General features: G+C 37.5%; 5 protein-coding genes across 8 annotated transcripts; 3 read left to right on the top strand and 2 right to left on the bottom strand.

The window, feature by feature from the left end:
* Positions 84-3308, bottom strand: LOC109706176 (uncharacterized CRM domain-containing protein At3g25440, chloroplastic). Of its 3 annotated transcripts, XM_020226983.1 has the most exons (5): positions 3003-3305; positions 2371-2458; positions 2008-2188; positions 1174-1575; positions 89-567 (listed from the first exon to the last, which is right to left on the bottom strand). In XM_020226983.1, the coding sequence occupies exons 2-5, from the start codon at positions 2433-2435 to the stop codon at positions 397-399; spliced, it is 819 nt and encodes a 272-aa protein (XP_020082572.1). In that variant the 5' UTR covers positions 2436-2458; positions 3003-3305; the 3' UTR covers positions 89-396. The 3 variants fall into 3 exon arrangements, with proteins under 3 accessions (XP_020082580.1, XP_020082572.1, XP_020082564.1); XM_020226991.1 differs by having other exon boundaries at positions 84-567; positions 2008-2458; positions 3003-3308; XM_020226975.1 differs by lacking the exon at positions 2371-2458.
* LOC109703949 lies at positions 6329-7831 on the top strand. Its single transcript, XM_020224698.1, has 2 exons — positions 6329-6462; positions 6813-7831. The coding sequence occupies exon 2, from the start codon at positions 6822-6824 to the stop codon at positions 7779-7781; it is 960 nt and encodes a 319-aa protein (XP_020080287.1). The 5' UTR covers positions 6329-6462; positions 6813-6821; the 3' UTR covers positions 7782-7831.
* LOC109703980 (sm-like protein LSM7) lies at positions 8738-11564 on the top strand. Its single transcript, XM_020224732.1, has 5 exons — positions 8738-8909; positions 9772-9853; positions 10473-10544; positions 11024-11076; positions 11209-11564. The coding sequence occupies exons 1-5, from the start codon at positions 8907-8909 to the stop codon at positions 11296-11298; spliced, it is 300 nt and encodes a 99-aa protein (XP_020080321.1). The 5' UTR covers positions 8738-8906; the 3' UTR covers positions 11299-11564.
* Positions 11949-14089, top strand: LOC109703969 (caffeoyl-CoA O-methyltransferase 1-like). Of its 2 annotated transcripts, XM_020224725.1 has the most exons (5): positions 11954-12575; positions 12731-12810; positions 12915-13059; positions 13165-13296; positions 13393-14089. In XM_020224725.1, the coding sequence occupies exons 1-5, from the start codon at positions 12465-12467 to the stop codon at positions 13684-13686; spliced, it is 762 nt and encodes a 253-aa protein (XP_020080314.1). In that variant the 5' UTR covers positions 11954-12464; the 3' UTR covers positions 13687-14089. The 2 variants fall into 2 exon arrangements, with proteins under 2 accessions (XP_020080316.1, XP_020080314.1); XM_020224727.1 differs by lacking the exon at positions 13165-13296 and having other exon boundaries at positions 11949-12575.
* Positions 14486-16024, bottom strand: LOC109703944 (zinc finger protein ZAT9-like). The gene has a single exon (XM_020224689.1). The coding sequence runs from the start codon at positions 15867-15869 to the stop codon at positions 14613-14615; it is 1257 nt and encodes a 418-aa protein (XP_020080278.1). The 5' UTR covers positions 15870-16024; the 3' UTR covers positions 14486-14612.

The raw sequence follows: 16738 nt of genomic DNA, 5'->3' as shown, positions 1-16738 counted from the left end.
CTAAGAAGAAAGAAATTGAGAATAACTGATGCACGAATATACATGATTTCCAATTCGACAAAATTTTTGACACTTATACAAAATAAAGTAACAAAAGATATTTTTAGAGAAAAGATAAAAATTATTCAGGAAAAACATAAGAAGATTACAAACTGTGGAGTAAACAGAGAACAAATGATGGTCGCATAAAATGTACCCAGATTCTGCTAAAAGAGCGAAAAATTCTTTACTGCTGGCGAACTTTCCCTTGAGCACTGAAACATGATCAGTACCTTCTCATTGCCTCTTTTGATTAGGTGGTAATTGGCAATTGCCAGACATTTTCACATACTGAGTTACTAACCTACCTCAAGTGACTGCAAAAATGGAAAGTTCACCAGAAAATACATAAAAAAATCAAGAGTTATCAACAGTTATCTCTTCATCAATTGTTCTATTATTATTAATCTCTTCGCACTTTTTAAACAATGCCACATGCTTATGGTATTCTTCTAGTTCCTTCTCCAGCTTCTCAATGAACTGGCTAGTGTGTTCAAGAGATTGCTCAAATCTATATTTCTCCAAGGCCTGCAGTCATTTGAGACCAGTAAGACAAAATTGCTAAAAGCAACATCATGCACTCTAAGCTTCAAGATTTTTAATTAACAGGAAGTACTACTCCATGCTGATTCATAGTATACACAAGAAGCTAGAAATTTTGAGATCAGTATTACAACATGAACACCTGCAAATATATGCCCTAAGCAAGTAAATTCATGCTTTGGAAAGGAATTGTTGCAGGAAACATAATTAATGAATCATTTTCAGTCACAATGAATGATGTAGATATTAGTGGCGTATTGCTATTTGTGGGCCAGCTCTTGTGGATTCTTATTTCATCCCTTTGCGGTAAACTAATTAGGATCACTATGATTTTACAGATGAAAAGAATTCACTGCCACAAGTAGCAATCAGATATCAGTGCACCTATCAAGCAGTGAATATCTTCTTAGCTGTGGTAACAGTACAGTAGCAGTGCGAAAATAATATAAACATTCTTTTGTGGTGGTTAATAATCATATGACAATTAGGTATATACAATTCTATAAGCTGTCGACATAGCTGATACTTTTAGAATCTATAGTAAACAGACCCAGAACTTGACGAAAAAAGAAGAGAGAAGAGAACCAACACCTTCTGCTTAGAAAGAGTATCTGGAGGAGACATGACCTTTGGCTGCACATAATTCTTTCCACGGTAGAATATTATAGTGTCGTTAGCCTTTATATCTATCACAGTGCCTTTGCTGAGGCGTGCTAGCTCCTCAGCATACTCATGCACCTGGCCTGGTTTACAAGGCTTGCAAACTATCTTCACAGTTTCATGTTTCTTCCAATGCAGGTGCATATTAAGAACCACACCCCCAAACACTCCTCTTCTTCCGACTGGAACATAGTTCTTTTTCTTTTCGCCAGTTCGTTTGAGGTAAAATCGCTCTTCTTCAGTAAGGATCTCAGGATCATGTACTGGCTCCGGACTTCTTGGAACCTCATATTTCCTGAGCTTCTCAATCAGCCATTCTTCTTTTCTTCTAGCCTGAAACACGAAACAAAAACTTAAGCCGCCAAGGAATATTTTAAGTCCACATCACAAACTTGAAGAAAGTAACTAGAAATGCCCACTTGACACAATGAGCCAAAAGATACACCCTTCAGAAAATGTACTTTTGAAAACACTCTTCTTTAAACATGCTTGGACAGCCTTTTTAAGTACAAAACCAACTTCTCCAACAGTCAGATGACTTCACAACTAAAGATATGAAGTTATAATTTTCAAGGGCAATATTTGAAATTAGATTTGACTGCCACATTTACATATAAATAGATAATTTTTCACGGATTTTATATGCAAAAGCCCTATTTGAATACATCTAAAACAAGATGGACGGTAAAAAGGAATATAGAGTATAAAAGCAATCATTTGCAGGAAAGAAGACTAAGCTTAGATCTGACCCATCATGAACCCAACCTTCTCAAGCTTATATCGCATCCTAACTTCAGGGTTTGGAGATTTCATCTTCTTCTTTGCCTTCAACCGGTACCATTTGAGCTCATTTAGTTTTGCTTTCCTCGACATCTTCTTTTTCTTTGGTTTTTGACTTCCTTTCTTTTGAGCTCCCGGTTTGGCATTCGGCTTCTCAATGGAAAATCTGGCAACATCATCATTAGTATTTAGCGTGACCAGAGCATTACTTCTATATCTAATTGGTTGCCACCATCGCAGGCCAAATAATCTATAAACAATAGAGTTTTGAAGGTTCAAAGAATATCTTGCCATAGGTGATAAAGAAGACATAATTCCGGGGCTTATTCGATCGGAATACGAACATACGGAAAAATATGAAATGACTGTAAGCCTTGGCATAAGATATGAACTAGGTGCCGCCTGATATCCATTGCAGAACCCCATCAATGATTTCCTGCAAACACAAAATTACTAGAATTTCTTAAAGTCCCGGACAAGAATTAGTAGCTAAAATGGAACAAATTCTCAAAAACCATGTGGATATCCATTGATCTAAGCAACATATGCAATTTCCAATGCAAATTAAAGTAGCCCTATCACTGATTAAATTGATTTGTGATCTGAACTTGTTCAGCCTCAAACTACTAGGGCGAAATTAAAATGTGACCATTACCGGTCAATTTGGGAATAAACCCTTTTTTTTATCATAAAAAAACTTAAACAAAATGGCTAGTATATTACGTAGGAATCGAATTATGTTATGTTTGATCATAGAAAATTGAACATATTAAAGGAAAAAGGCCCCCCGATATTCCATTTTTGATCCAAACCAAAGAAGCGGTAAAGTATAAGCGGTGTGAAAAGAAAAAGTAATTAAATCGGAAGCGAAAGCCACATTAGATGAAGAAAAAGATCGCAAAAACACACACAACCAATCGGGACCGAACGACAAAGATCAAGAACAACGTGATCGACAAAAAGGAAAGAAAGAAATCGACCTCAAGGAATGCGAGAACGACGATTCCATAATTCGGCTCGAATTGATCGTTCCAAAGATCGACTCGATCGTGCTGCGTCGGACGAACCGAGAAGGGAAAGCCATCGAAATACGAAATGAGAATCGTCTCGATTGCTCCTCCCGCTTAAGAATTGGAACTCTAGGGTTTCGGGGGGCGTCGAGGCTCGGGGGGCGCCGCGGAGAGGAGGCCGTTACCGCCGGCGACGGCGAGTTGACGGAGCGCGGCTTTGTTAGGGTTCCGTCGGGATTTTGGCAGGGTTTTGGATCTCGTTCACGTCGACGGGTCCGAATAAATCCGTTTACGATTAGGATTTCAGTGGGCCGGTCCAGACCGGCCTACTGTAGTAATAGACCGAACCGGAAAGAAATTAAATGGCGGGGTGTTTCTTGGGCCGGGTTGGGTCGAGGATTTTGGGCCCAAAATTTGGCCTTGCCGATCGTTATACCTCGTAAATCGAAAATGTTGGTCGGGTTCTGACCCGAAACTGGTCCAATTCAATTCATTGATCTCTGGGATCGGATTTGGGCGGTTTGAAGCTTGTAGTTCAATATTCTTGGACTGCAGCTGCAACGCATTATCTACTGTAGCATTACTAGTCCTCGTTTTTGGAGTAATTTTACTGCTCATCTACCATGGGATGCATCGACAAGTCGGATACAAATGAATTTTATCCAGTGCTCGTATTTTGCATCACGCAGGACCTAACTATCTAACTCTTCGGGTGCGTTTGGTTCGCATTATGAAAGATTACTAGGAATAAAAGATATACGAGAATCTTATTCCTATTCATCCTATTACTAAGAATGTGGAATTCCTGTGTTTGGTTCGCACGGTAATATTAATTAGCCATGTTATTTAATATTGCAAAAAATATACAATTAATTAATTAATTAATTTAATTAACTTTAGATAATGTTATCAAAAGTTTCAACATCTTTTTAGAAAAAAGGGAGAGAGAGTATAAGTTAGAGAGATAGAGCAAAATTAAAAAAATAGAAAGAAAAATATAGTCGAAATTAGAGGGAGTGAGAGAGTTAAAATTTTAGAAAGAGAGAGAGAGAAAGCTTAGTTTAGAGAGAGAAAAAAAAGTTGAATTTTAGAGAGAAAAATAAGTTTAGAGAGAGATATAAGGTTAGAGTGTAAAGAAAAATAATATCAATTAGCCGGCGGGTAGGAAGAAAGAAAGAGATTAGACATATTATGATTATCCCAATCCATTAATATGAGGATACCCACCCTCCCTCAAGGGAATGAGATTAGTACTTTGGGGTGAATCTTATTCCGGAGTGAATCCAATATTACCAACTAGATTATTTAGTGCGTTTAACCAAACACCGTCATATTTTTTTATTCCCATTGGATTACTAGGAATCTTTAAAAGATAACGCGAACCAAACGCACCCTTCAAGTATTCTGGTTGCATCTAGTCATTCTTCATCAATCTTCATAAATGCTTATTAATGATCCTTCAAACAGCTTGATGCACGCGTGAAAAGCGTGGCCAAGTTGGAAACCCTCTTCTGCGAACTTGTACATGCGTAAACTCTATTCGAGAAATATGGTTGATGAATATAATAATACAGTAATTACTAAATAAGAAATATGTAATAAGAAATATGCTTAGATATTTAAAAGATATTATATGGTCATTTTGACTATCTAAAAGATATTATTTGATTGATTTATTTATTTATTTCTGGAGCCTTGTGCAGAAATTTTGAAGGGGAGATGGAATCATGGAAGAGCCCGACACGAGATCTGAGCGGCGTAGTTGTCGCCGCTCCATCGTCAACGCGAACGGCCCAGATCCGTTTGGACGGTGAGGATCGGATCAGAAGCTACCAAGTGCACCTCCCGTTACGGCGTCGACTTTTTTAAGTTTTTGATGAATCACGCGACATTTTCACCTTTTTCCGCCGATGCCTACATCTCATTAATTTGTGCAGCTCTTCAGTTGTCAATTGCCCCTCGTCTAGCACGAAATTACCACACTACCACCAGGATTTTTTTTTTTTTTTTTCGTCACTACTTTTTTAAATTTTTTAAAAAATAAACTTAACTTTAGATCTGAAACAACTAAATTTCGAATTTGGAACATGAGTACCAACTACTAAGTTCTTTTACCATTTAAGCTAAAAACTTATTTTACAAATTATAAGGATAATTGAAGTAGATCCAACGTAAACACTATACAAAAATCAAAAAATAATTTAGGCTATCACATCCATATTGATTATAAGAGTGATTTATTACAATCGTTCGAAGATGTGATTCATTGATGAATGACTAGTTTTAATGAAAAAAATTATATAAAATTTTACGTGTATCGTACACACAATATAATTATGAAAATAATAGTAAATGTTGAAAGAGATACGATTGGAAGAAATGAACTGCAGAGAAAAGATGTTTGTATGGAAATATCATTTCTGGTATTAATATACATTTTGGTTTATTTCGCCTTACTAGAGTTTCTTCGATGATTATTTTTTGAGTATAACTACCGAAGAAATATTAGCAACTAAATCCACGAAAACATTAATTTCTAACCATTTATAGTAAAAATAGAAGGTTTTCCGCAGCACAAAATCCTATTACAGGTGAATATTGTAGGAAAAATTTGCTTGTCAAGCTCCTAATTATTGCTTTTCGTAGTAAACAAATCATTTTTTGGCAAGATAAGCACTCCATTCTCCAAAGAGTTATTTTTTGGGTGGAATTGTCAATCTTTTTATCTAAAATGTGACTTCAAATTTCCTTGACGAGATCTTTAGTTTTCAATTCAGAATTAAGTTGAATAAGTCATCGAGCTATTTTTATATTTACACTAAAATCAATTTCAATTTCTCATCATTGACCAAGACCACTACGTTTAGACCGAGAAAGACTTGGATCAAACAATTGTAACACGAAGTTTTCGACACAATCCCAACCCCCTAGAATTATTTAACTTGTGACTTAAGTACATGTTTGTTTTTCTGTTCCAGCCAAAAACTACTGACTTTTTCTGAGACGGACTAACAAGAACTTGGCCCCTTACGAAATTTAGAAGCTTGAAATTCTCTCAAAATCAATGTGAATCTGCTAACTAATAGGTTTTATAGGAAGTTCAAAGATTCAAACTTGGCAGGTGAGCTCACCTAATCAGAAAGGTATTGGTTGAATCAATTAAGGCATGGTTGACTCGATCTCTGGTCCCCTTGTACTTGGAGTTTCTTAACCTGAGAAACCCATTATCATATAGTGTATCTTTAAATATTGCTAAGGTATTATTAAATTTTAGTTATCTGGGTAGTAGATGAACATCTAGTAATTAATTATTTTGCTTTTTCTATACATGAACAACACACTCAGAGGGTGGTGAGGGGTGGTGCTTCAGCTGCAGGTGCCAGGAGAAGGCGAAGCTGCTGAAGCAACATTTGATGAATCTTTTCACTGGGCGAGTAATTTTAAACTTTTTGTTCAAATCTATTTTAGCTGTTACATTAATTTGTTGCTACTTTGGTTTCATTGTATATATGTATTGATTCATCTTTCACTTTAACAAGGCTCTGATGTTCTAAGTATGGATTTTAATTACTAGTGTTCTATGAATCATAATACGGTTTATTAGATCCATATCCTACAATTTTGCTTCCCTTTGTTCCTCTAATAACATCTCTTTAACTAATTGGGCATTAATTAACTCTATGTTCATGCTTGGAGAGATGAGGACTTGAATTTTGCTTGATGATCCCTGCTCCCTAGAAAAGTGCAGATTTTTATTTACTCTTCTTTCTTTTGATGCAGCATCAGAAAATGGGTTGTGTCTCTTCCAAGACACTCGTGAAATCCGGGAGCTTGCGCGAGAAGCTGAATCAAAGCTTTCAAAAGAGGAATGTTTTCGAAGAAGTCCTCACCTCAAACTCCAGGAGCAGTGGAGACCAATTCCTTGCTCTTCTCCGCAACCAAAATTCAGCAACTAAAAGCATCAAAGCAACAACACCTTTCTCCGACAAACCCGAACCGGACCTCGACGAGAAAGCAGATAATTCTATTGTAAATAGTCCGCCGCTCGAGCCTTCGAAGATCGAGACCATCAATACTTGGGAGTTGTTGGCCGGTTTAGAGGAAGAAAACTGCGAGGAAGAGCAAAAACAAGAACAAGAACAAGAACAAGAAACCATGCATAGCAAAGATAGTAATGCAGAAGTTGCTGGAAGAGCTCGAAGTTTCCGAACAGTCGAGGACTACGACGCAATGGTGGCGGGAAGTGACTTACCAGAAGAAGCAAAGGAGATTGATTCTAGTTCCTATGAACAAATTGTGGAGAAAAAGGAGGAGAAGAAAAGTGAAACGAGTAGCGGTAAACAAAGTAATGAGCTACAAGCTAAAGTATCCAAGAGAAAAGCTATGGCCAAAGAGCTTAGTGCTCTCAAAGTTACAACATTTGAGTTTAACAAAAGTGGTAGTTTGAGAGAATGGCTTCTACAAGGGGGGCAAGTGTTCTCTCCTGGTTCTTATGTCACACCTAAGTTTGGCGATTTTGTCGCGTCGGAAACAAAAATTGGAGATATAGGGGATGATGATCACACGATTTTCGACCCTGAATTGGTAGCTCAATTTGAGCAAGCAATGAAGCAACTAACCGTTGAGGAGGAGTTCATCCTTAGAGAGATTGAAGAGGTTTCTGAGGAAGGAGATGGAGAAGAGATTTCCAAGGTGGAATTGCTACATGAGCCCATCAAAGTAGATTTTCAAGGGGCTGTTAGTGTGTAATAGCGTTGTAATTACAAGTTTTTCTTCAACTACAATTTTTTTTTTTTTTTTTTGGGGGGCTTTTATGCATATATCCCTGCAAAATTGTTTACCCACGCGCACGGTTAGACCTTATTTCTTGGTAAAAATCAACCTTATTTGATAGTAAGCGAGATAAAATGAGCAAAAAGTGATTGAACCAAACTAATTATGTAGAGAGATAGATCTTGCATGAATTATATGATGAAGCATCGTAATTGTGAATGATGGAACCAAATATGTTGTCTTTATGTAGATAAATTTATTTTATTTTGTTATTTTACTCTCATTAAATCGACCTATTCATAGACCCAGTAATAGTTTTTTTTTTTTTTTTTTTTTTTTTAATGCACTTTTGGTCCCTACTTAAGCACGGTTCTCACAGAAGACAAAATAGGTTGGTTCAGGTTATATCTTTAATTTGAAACTGCGCCCTACTTGATGTAGCATCTGTTTAATCTATACATTGTACGCAGCAGCATCATAAGCTTCTTCATGACTTCTTAAAAAACATAACATAAGATTATGATTTTATGATCTTTGATACCCATTGAAACTTTGGATTATAAACAAATTCCACTATACTCTATTAAACTCATCTCGCGCTCAACGCCTCTGAGTCACTAAAACGTCCATGTCCCTTCGATTTTGCTATTTTCTTTCATCTTATTCAATCTAATTTTGGATGCAAAACGTAAATTACCACTGTATATATAAAAATATTAAGAAACACCAAATATCAAATCTGATGATCAAACTACTAGGCTAAAAATATCAATATTACAACATGTGGGCCCCGAATCCGGGCCGAGGGTGACCAAATAGGCCTAGTTCCAATTCGTACGGTGCGGCCCACATTTAAGCCCAAAGCCTCAATACCATCACGAGAATTAATTCCGGGTTCGAGCTCGAACCCGACCCGTTCATAGATTCATCCGGTTTGGATGGACCATTTCGCATCGAACTCAAACGCAGCCGCACATATTTGCCCTCGCCCCTTCTCCTTCTCTTTCTCCTTCTCCCTCCCTCGTCCCTCTCTCTCTCTTTTTCTTCTGCTGTGTTGTTTCGATCGATTTTCAAAGTGAAGTAGAAGAGATCACCCTTAAGATGGTAAGCTGATTTTTTTTTTCTCCTGATTTTTTTATACTTGTTCAATAATTTCTTGTTTCTACTGGTGAATGCTTTAACTTTAAAAGTAGTAAATGTTGAGGTAAAAAAAGAATGATCGTACGCTGTTGATCGGAATAAAATGACAAAATAAAGGATGATAAATCCAGAATCAACTATTTGGGGTTGTTACATTACTTTTTGCGCGATTTTGATGAATTTATGTCCTCATTTATCCTGCATGAGAGTTACATCCAAAACCCCTAATTCGAGTAGAACCCTAATCTAACTAATTCACTCGAAAATATAGTTAAAAATGAAGAAAAATTAAGACGAAACCCTAAAACAGAAAGCGTGATTGCTCGCTGCCCGTTAGTTTTTGATTGTTTAAGTTAAGGCTTGTTGTGTCGTTAAAGCATCGTGCCCTGGCATGTTGTTTTAAATTGCGAGAACAATTAAACAAGAACACGATCAAAAGATTCAACTAATAGAAGCTCCCTTGTTTGGCTCGAGGTTAGTTATACAACAATGGTACTTTTAGACAGATTAAAATCAAGATAAATTTTAATTGTTACGGCATCTCCGGTGTATTCATATGCTGAGGAACAGCCGGAATGAGGTTTGTAGATAGAATAGTTGATACGGAAAGAGTACGGGGAAGACGATGTATCATCTCACTAAAAATTTCTTGGACTGTCTGTTCCCATGTCTTGCGGCAAATGATTCTTTAGCTTCTGGATATCTCAGTGGAAATTGGTTCGAGCTTGCATTTTTTTTTTTCTTTTTCTCTTTCTTGTAGTTTTCACATTCGATGTTCACATTAATACTCCCTTTCTGACCCAACATGTTTCGCTATTTATTTCAGTCGGGACGAAAGGAAACAGTTCTCGATCTGGCGAAGTTTGTAGACAAGGGTGTCCAGGTCAAGCTAACTGGGGGAAGACAAGGTCTTAAATTGGATTATAACGTGTATTCAAAAAACATATTAGCTGCAATTTTGTGCATCTTTCATTTTCTCATCACTTTGCCACTCTTGAAGCAATTTTTCATTTTTTTGCTTCTGATCGTACCCAGATAATATACCATTCTAAGGTTTGAAGTTTTAATAATTAACCAAAAATCAGTTTGCAGTTTTAATTCTTATAAAACCAACTGTTTGTTTGTAGGGTTTTATGTAGAAAGGAGTTGAATTAATTTGGCTTGACCAGTTTTTTAGAAAGCATGAATCGAAATGGAACCACTTAATGAGATAAAATGAGTTGAACCTGAATTAAATTGGTTTGATCAGCTTTCCCCTCAACTTTCTTCTCCCCACCTGAACACCATCTGACCTTTGTTATTATTACTTTTATCTGTTGTTTGATCATGTATAGCTGCCTTTTCTATTGAATATGTTGGCTTGAACTTGCATTCATTTTTGAGACTAGATTGCACCGTAACTAAAATTTAGTGAGAAGGGTCATTAAGATGATCCCGAAATAAAGGATGCTGCTTTTTCATAAAATCTCCTGGTTGACATATTTCGGTATCCAGTACAAATAATCTGGTGTTTTCTTCTTCTTGCAGTCACAGGGACTCTAAAAGGGTACGATCAGCTACTCAATTTGGTACTCGATGAAGCAATAGAATTTCTAAGAGGTATAAGAATGTAAATCCAATTTGGTTGTTAGTTAGAAGAAGATATACTGTTGCTACTTTTATTTCTTTCATCCTTTCGAGGACAGCAATAGTTTGTATCAATGTGGGATTTAAGTATTACATAGTATCTTAAGTTGTTGGTTGCTACCATAAGAACAAAATTAATCCCGGAATAAACGATCTTGGGTCAAGTTTCACATTTATAGACTTATTTGTCCATTTTCCACTTTAGTATATTTTATAGTGTCTTAATGCAACTTCGATTGTTGCAGAATTTTGCTGGTCAGATTGATTTTAATTAACAATCTGAGCTCCCCAGTAATTTAGCTGTACATGCCTAAGTTTGCTTTTAGATGTCTTTTGATGTCTACTAGAGAATTCTCTTCTCTTTTTTTTTTTTCTTGCTAAATACTGCTAGGACAGCAACAACATCGTGTTTTTAAGCTCAGAACTTTTATCTCTGTTATTCTATTGCACAGATCCTGATGATCCTCTGAAGACTACTGATCAGACTAGGCGTCTTGGTCTTATAGTACGTTTTCTTATCGCTGTTACTTTTCTTCTTCCCCTTATTTTGCTTTCCATAGTAATAATAATAATAATAATAATAAACTATTTCAGAAAATTTTGGGTGTTTTGCTTTATCTTCATAGGTTTGTTGCAGGTTTGTAGGGGAACTGCAGTCATGCTTGTATCGCCAACCGAGGGAACCGATGAGATCGCCAACCCCTTCATTCAGCCAGATGGAGCTTAATTGGTTCGCTGATATGCATCTTATTTTGAGGCAATTTGGTCGTATTTGTTGTATTGCTGTTGGGAATTGAATTGCTATTTAGGTGACTTCTGAATTTGCCTTTGTATCTCAGGAGCTGTCGTTTTGCGCTTTTAACCCTTCTCTGTCCGTAGTTTTCATGGAGAAAACATATGTCGGTAATTTTGATGTTTGATGGGTAACGAACGAGACATACAGTTGACTAATCAAAGGCTTGCGGGGCTTTTCAAAGTTCCTTTTTTAGGTCTTTTTATGTTGACTAATCAAAGGCTTGCGGGGATTTTGTCGGTTTCTTTAATTTGATGCCCTTGGTTGGATTTGAGCCGATATGATATGTGAAAATGACTTGATTGCTGATCCTCATATTTATATATATATAGAGGGATAACTTTAAACACTATATTTATAGTTTCATACTTTCTTATTTTAGTATTCTGTAATTTAAAATATTTCAATTTAGTATTCTGTAATTTTATTTTATTTTTTTATTATTAATTTTACTAATTATTTTTGTTAAATCGGTGGCAAAGTTAAAATTAAAATGTACTAAAATAAATATTCGATAAATTTCGATAGGGTATTTGAAGTCTTTTTATATAATTTAATAAAATATTAACAGAGAAGTTGACGAAAAGATAAAAATGAGATTATAACACGTTAAATTACAGAATACTAAAGTGATCAGAAAGTGCAAAATTATAGGGATGGTATTCGAAGTTTATTCTTGTATACAAGTGTGGTTTTATGGAGGAGCGTTTGCAGTATGAGTAATTTTTAAGATTTTGCTGGTAAGAAAATAAAAAGATAAAAGGTGTCGAAGTTTAAAAATTTGAAGTTTAAATTCGAGTATTGCTGGGGACAATTTGTAGAGTAATTCCGGTCAACCATCAAATTGGGAAAGCGATCTCATCGTCTCCAATCTCGAGATCTGAATCATGAACCTCAAGTGGTGTGCCAAGTGGTTGTGTCTTATCTGATCATCATTACTTTTAAATAAATGATGAGGGAAACACCTAGCTGGCCGAGTGGCCTCCAACCCAATAGAAGAAGAGCACGCAACTCAAAACACTTCATTATATCCCAACCCAGGAAAGAGGAAAGAGGAAAGAGAGAGAGAGAGAGAGAGAGAGAGAGAGGAGAAGTGAGCAATGGCGACAAGCACGAACGGAGAAGATGAGCAAAAGGGAGGAGGCGGAAGCAGCAGCAGTAGCAGCACAATCCATGCTAAGACCCTCCTCAAGAGCGAATCCCTCTACCACGTATCCTCTCTCTTTCTTTCTTTCTTTTTCTGGTAGAGAAAAGCGACTGAAAAGCTCTAATGTCTCTTCGAGATGCTATATAATTGTTTTCAGAGAGATATATCGTACTAGCAGTAAGTAGCATGATGATACGCATATCTATTATGTATATGTAGTACATACTGGAGACCTCCGTCGACCCTCGCGAGCCCGAGTGCCTGCGCGAGCTCCGCCGCATCTCCGCCGCCCACCCTCGGTAATAGATCGATCAGCGCCGTTTGTTTGTTTTTATTTTTTAATTTATTTTTCAAATTTTAAATGTTTTTTTTTTCCCCTTTGTGGGGGGGCTGCTGGTGACAGGAACATAATGACGTCGGCGCCGGACGAGGTTCAGTTCTTCGGGATGCTGCTGAAGATCTTGAACGCCAAGAACACAATCGAGCTCGGCGTCTTCACCGGCTACTCCCTCCTCGCCACCGCCCTCGCCCTTCCCCACGACGGCAAGGTTTTGCAATTTTACTCTTCAATTCAAATAATGTATGAGAAAGATAGATAGATTAGGGACCTGAATTAATGCAAGATTTTGAGAGTGCGGCGGTTGTGCTGGTAGATTCTGGCACTGGACACCAACAGGGAGAGTTACGAGCTGGGCCTCCCCGTCATCCACAAGGCCGGAGTCGCCCACAAGATCGACTTCCGCGAGGGCCCCGCACTGCCCGTCCTGGACCAATTACTCGCCGATGTGCGGAACACCACTGCAGTTCCCCCTTTTTGCTTGTTGCTTTCTATGTGTTTGACTAAATGCATGCTTAATAAGAGAGTGCCATATATGCAACAGGAGAAGAACAAGGGGACGCTGGACTTTGCGTTTGTGGACGCCGACAAGAGCAACTACCTCAACTACCACGAGCGGCTGGTTGAGCTGGTGAGGGTCGGGGGCGTCATCGCCTACGACAACACGCTGTGGGAGGGGACGGTGGCAGCGCCGCCGGACGCGCCGCTGTCGGAGCGCGACCGGATGATCAGCGAGATCATGAGGGCGTTCAACAGCGTCATTGCTGCCGACCCCCGCGTCGAGATCAGCCACCTCTCCATCGCCGACGGCCTGACCCTCTGCCGCCGTCTCGGGTGAACACCCACGTATGGGAGCAAGTCTCTTGCAGCTTTTTTTTTTTTTTTTTTTGCTCCGAGTACAAACTTTCTGCACTTCCGGCAATCTGATTGGTCCATCTGTTGGAAAGCCAGATATTTCCCTCTTTTTGGATGGCCACTTTGGTCAATTAGCGTGCAGAATTTTTTTACATTTGCATGAGTTATCTTCTTCGTCTACGGTGGTTTTCATTGATCGAAATAAAATGGAGGTACAAACAAATAATAAGTATTTGAAAAAAAGAATGTCTTCTTCTAGTACAATTGAGTATGTCAAGGATGTGGGAATGTAATCTAAGTCATGAGTGGATATGACGCTACCTAACATTGTTCATTGTTCAGGAACTTGAGTTGTAGTTACTATTTAAGTTTGAATTATTTTTGTAGACCTCGTCGAAGATATATATAAATCTGATCAAATAATTAGATTAATAATAAAAAAGGGGATTATTAGATTGTAATAATTCACTTCAGTAATGTGATATTTGCTATTTAAGATATTTAAAAATTTTTAATTCTGTTCACTAGTTGGAAAAAAAAATCCCATAATGTCAAGAATGAGATATAAAAACAGATTAGAATACAGGTATAATTAATCAAAAAAATATTTTTAAGACAACCGTAAAGTTTGTTTATTTTTATAAACTAAATACTGTATCAGAGATAGCCAACAGAAAAACTAAGACACTTCTCAATTAATCTCATGAACAATCTAAACGAGATATAACTTAAGTCAACGCACAAAATGCGGTTACTATAATATAATGAATGCATACAAAAACTAGAAAACATAAATAGTGAAAAAACTCTCCTTTGACTTACCTCTAAAACTCTTCTACACTTTTCGATCATGAAGGTAGATCCTAATCAAAATTTACAGATTTGTTGAGGTCGATGCAGTGCATAACATTACGTTCGACTATGATCAGGCATAGCATTGCTTTCCTTCCGATGATCATCGGACACATCATTGTTTTGCTTCTGACTATGACCTGGTGAGATTTTCTTTCGACCGTGATCGGGCGCAATATTGTTTTCCTTATGAAAGTGATTGAACGCAACATTGCTTTCCTTCTGGTTATGATCTGGCAAGCTTTCCTTTCGACTGTGCTCGGGGGCGACATTACTTTCCTTCTGATCTTGATAGAGTGCAATATTGTTTTCCTTCCGACTATGATCTGGTAAAGGATTATGCTTCCTTTGGTGCCCACCGAGGGCTTGTCCCGATGTAAATATTTGGTCGCACTTTTTACACTTATGTATCCCTAAATCCGATCCCTTCGAAACCGTCTCGACCATCGGCTTCGCAACGTGGCTCTGTTCAGCTTTATTTGCTTCATTTTCAGTAAACACTTCATCCATGATGTTCTTGCTCTTATTGTGACTTGCCATATGACCGCCTAATGCTTGATGAGTAGAGAAAAATTTATCGCAAACACTACAAGGATAAGGCCCGGCTAATTTCTTAATCTTCTTTTTCTTCTTTTCTATCAAGCTAGACGATGGTTGTAAGTGCGATTCCTTGATATATTCTTTGTCATCATCTCCGTCTATTTGATGATCACCAGAATGATCCTCACCTTCATGACTCTCTCCATTCCTCAATTGTTCTGCGGTCTCTTCCTTATCCTTGATAACTCTAAAATCGTTTTCCATGTTCTCTCTTTTCCTCTTAGGTGATCTATTGGTTTTTTTTTCACGAGATGGATTTGCTGTCTGTTTACTTGTTTCTATGCTCATATACACTAGGCTAAGAGCCACACTCGTTGCTTCTGCGGTCAGATCAATAAGTCGATTGGAATCTCTCATCGGGATCGATGTATGATCTATTTTTATAGTGATAGGTTGCTGCGAGACGGGAATTTCTATTTGAGGAGCTGATGTGCTGCTAGGTTGTACTAATTGCTTCTTTGCTATGTTCGGCGGGGGGACCGCTCCTTTGTAACCCTTATTAGGATGGGTTCTCAGGTGGCCATGCATCGCCTTCACCGAAGGGAAGGTCCGCCGACACTCTGGACATGTGTGGACCTCCTTATGATTCGCATTTAGGTAGCTCTCGGACTCGTCGGCTAGGGACTCATTGGTGGGATTTTCTTCGTTTTGCAAGGAGGGATGAGAATTATCTACACCAAGATGGTATTGGGAAGTATTGTTGTATACGCCCATATCATCATTTTCAACATTAGAAGCTCTTTCGAAGTTCGGATCATGCGATTTTTCTCCTTTCTGGTTTTTTGTATTTGTGAAATTTAGCACACTTTTTTTCTTTTCGCATGCCGCCGCCACCTTCTTATTAGAAGATTTGAATGGTGCAGGCTCATATTGACGATGAGGGTTCATCTCTGAAATAGTATATAAAAGGCCAACTAATTAATCTCTGATTATAGTAATTATATATGATGAGCTGCAGTAGAAACAAGAAGAAAATCTAATTAAGCTTATAAAAAGAAAAGAAAAAAAAAGTAAAAAATTGAAATCTGAACTTTGAAACAAATAATTTTATTGTTTATTAATTAATTAGTTCTAATGCACCCTAAGGAAAAAACGAGCTAAGAAGCAAACAACTTAATTAACAATGTAAAATAGCCATAACGTAGGTACGGATCTGAAGAGACAACGATCTCATTAATATCATGAACCTTTTTTAAAAAAAAAAAAAAAAAACCCTAAAGCTTAGGAAAGAAGAAAAATAAAGAAAAGGAAAGCTCAAAAATTAAATTGAAACTCACACCTGATTCTCAGCAGGTCCCTTCTTCCCTCGTTCTCAGCGGCAAACAAATTAAATACCACACAAGTGGCAAAGGGCAAAAGATTTGGTGGTTGGTACTCGAGATTCCAAGTTCGAATCCTAGTTGATTCGCATTTCTAACTAAGTTTATTTCTAAATAAAATAAACGAAACGAGTAGCATGCTACCTATCTCTCTAAAAAAAAAAAAAAAAAAAAAAAAAACTGCATAATACATAAATCTATATCACCTGATACTTCAGTTACCGATCGTAGAGCTCTTCCGTAGATCTATCTACATATCACCAA

Source organism: Ananas comosus, linkage group 2 (genome assembly GCF_001540865.1).
Source record: "Ananas comosus cultivar F153 linkage group 2, ASM154086v1, whole genome shotgun sequence".
Classification (NCBI taxonomy): Eukaryota; Viridiplantae; Streptophyta; class Magnoliopsida; order Poales; family Bromeliaceae; genus Ananas; species Ananas comosus.
The sequence above is the reverse complement of the archived record's forward strand: the minus strand, read 5'-3'. Positions and strand labels throughout refer to the sequence as shown.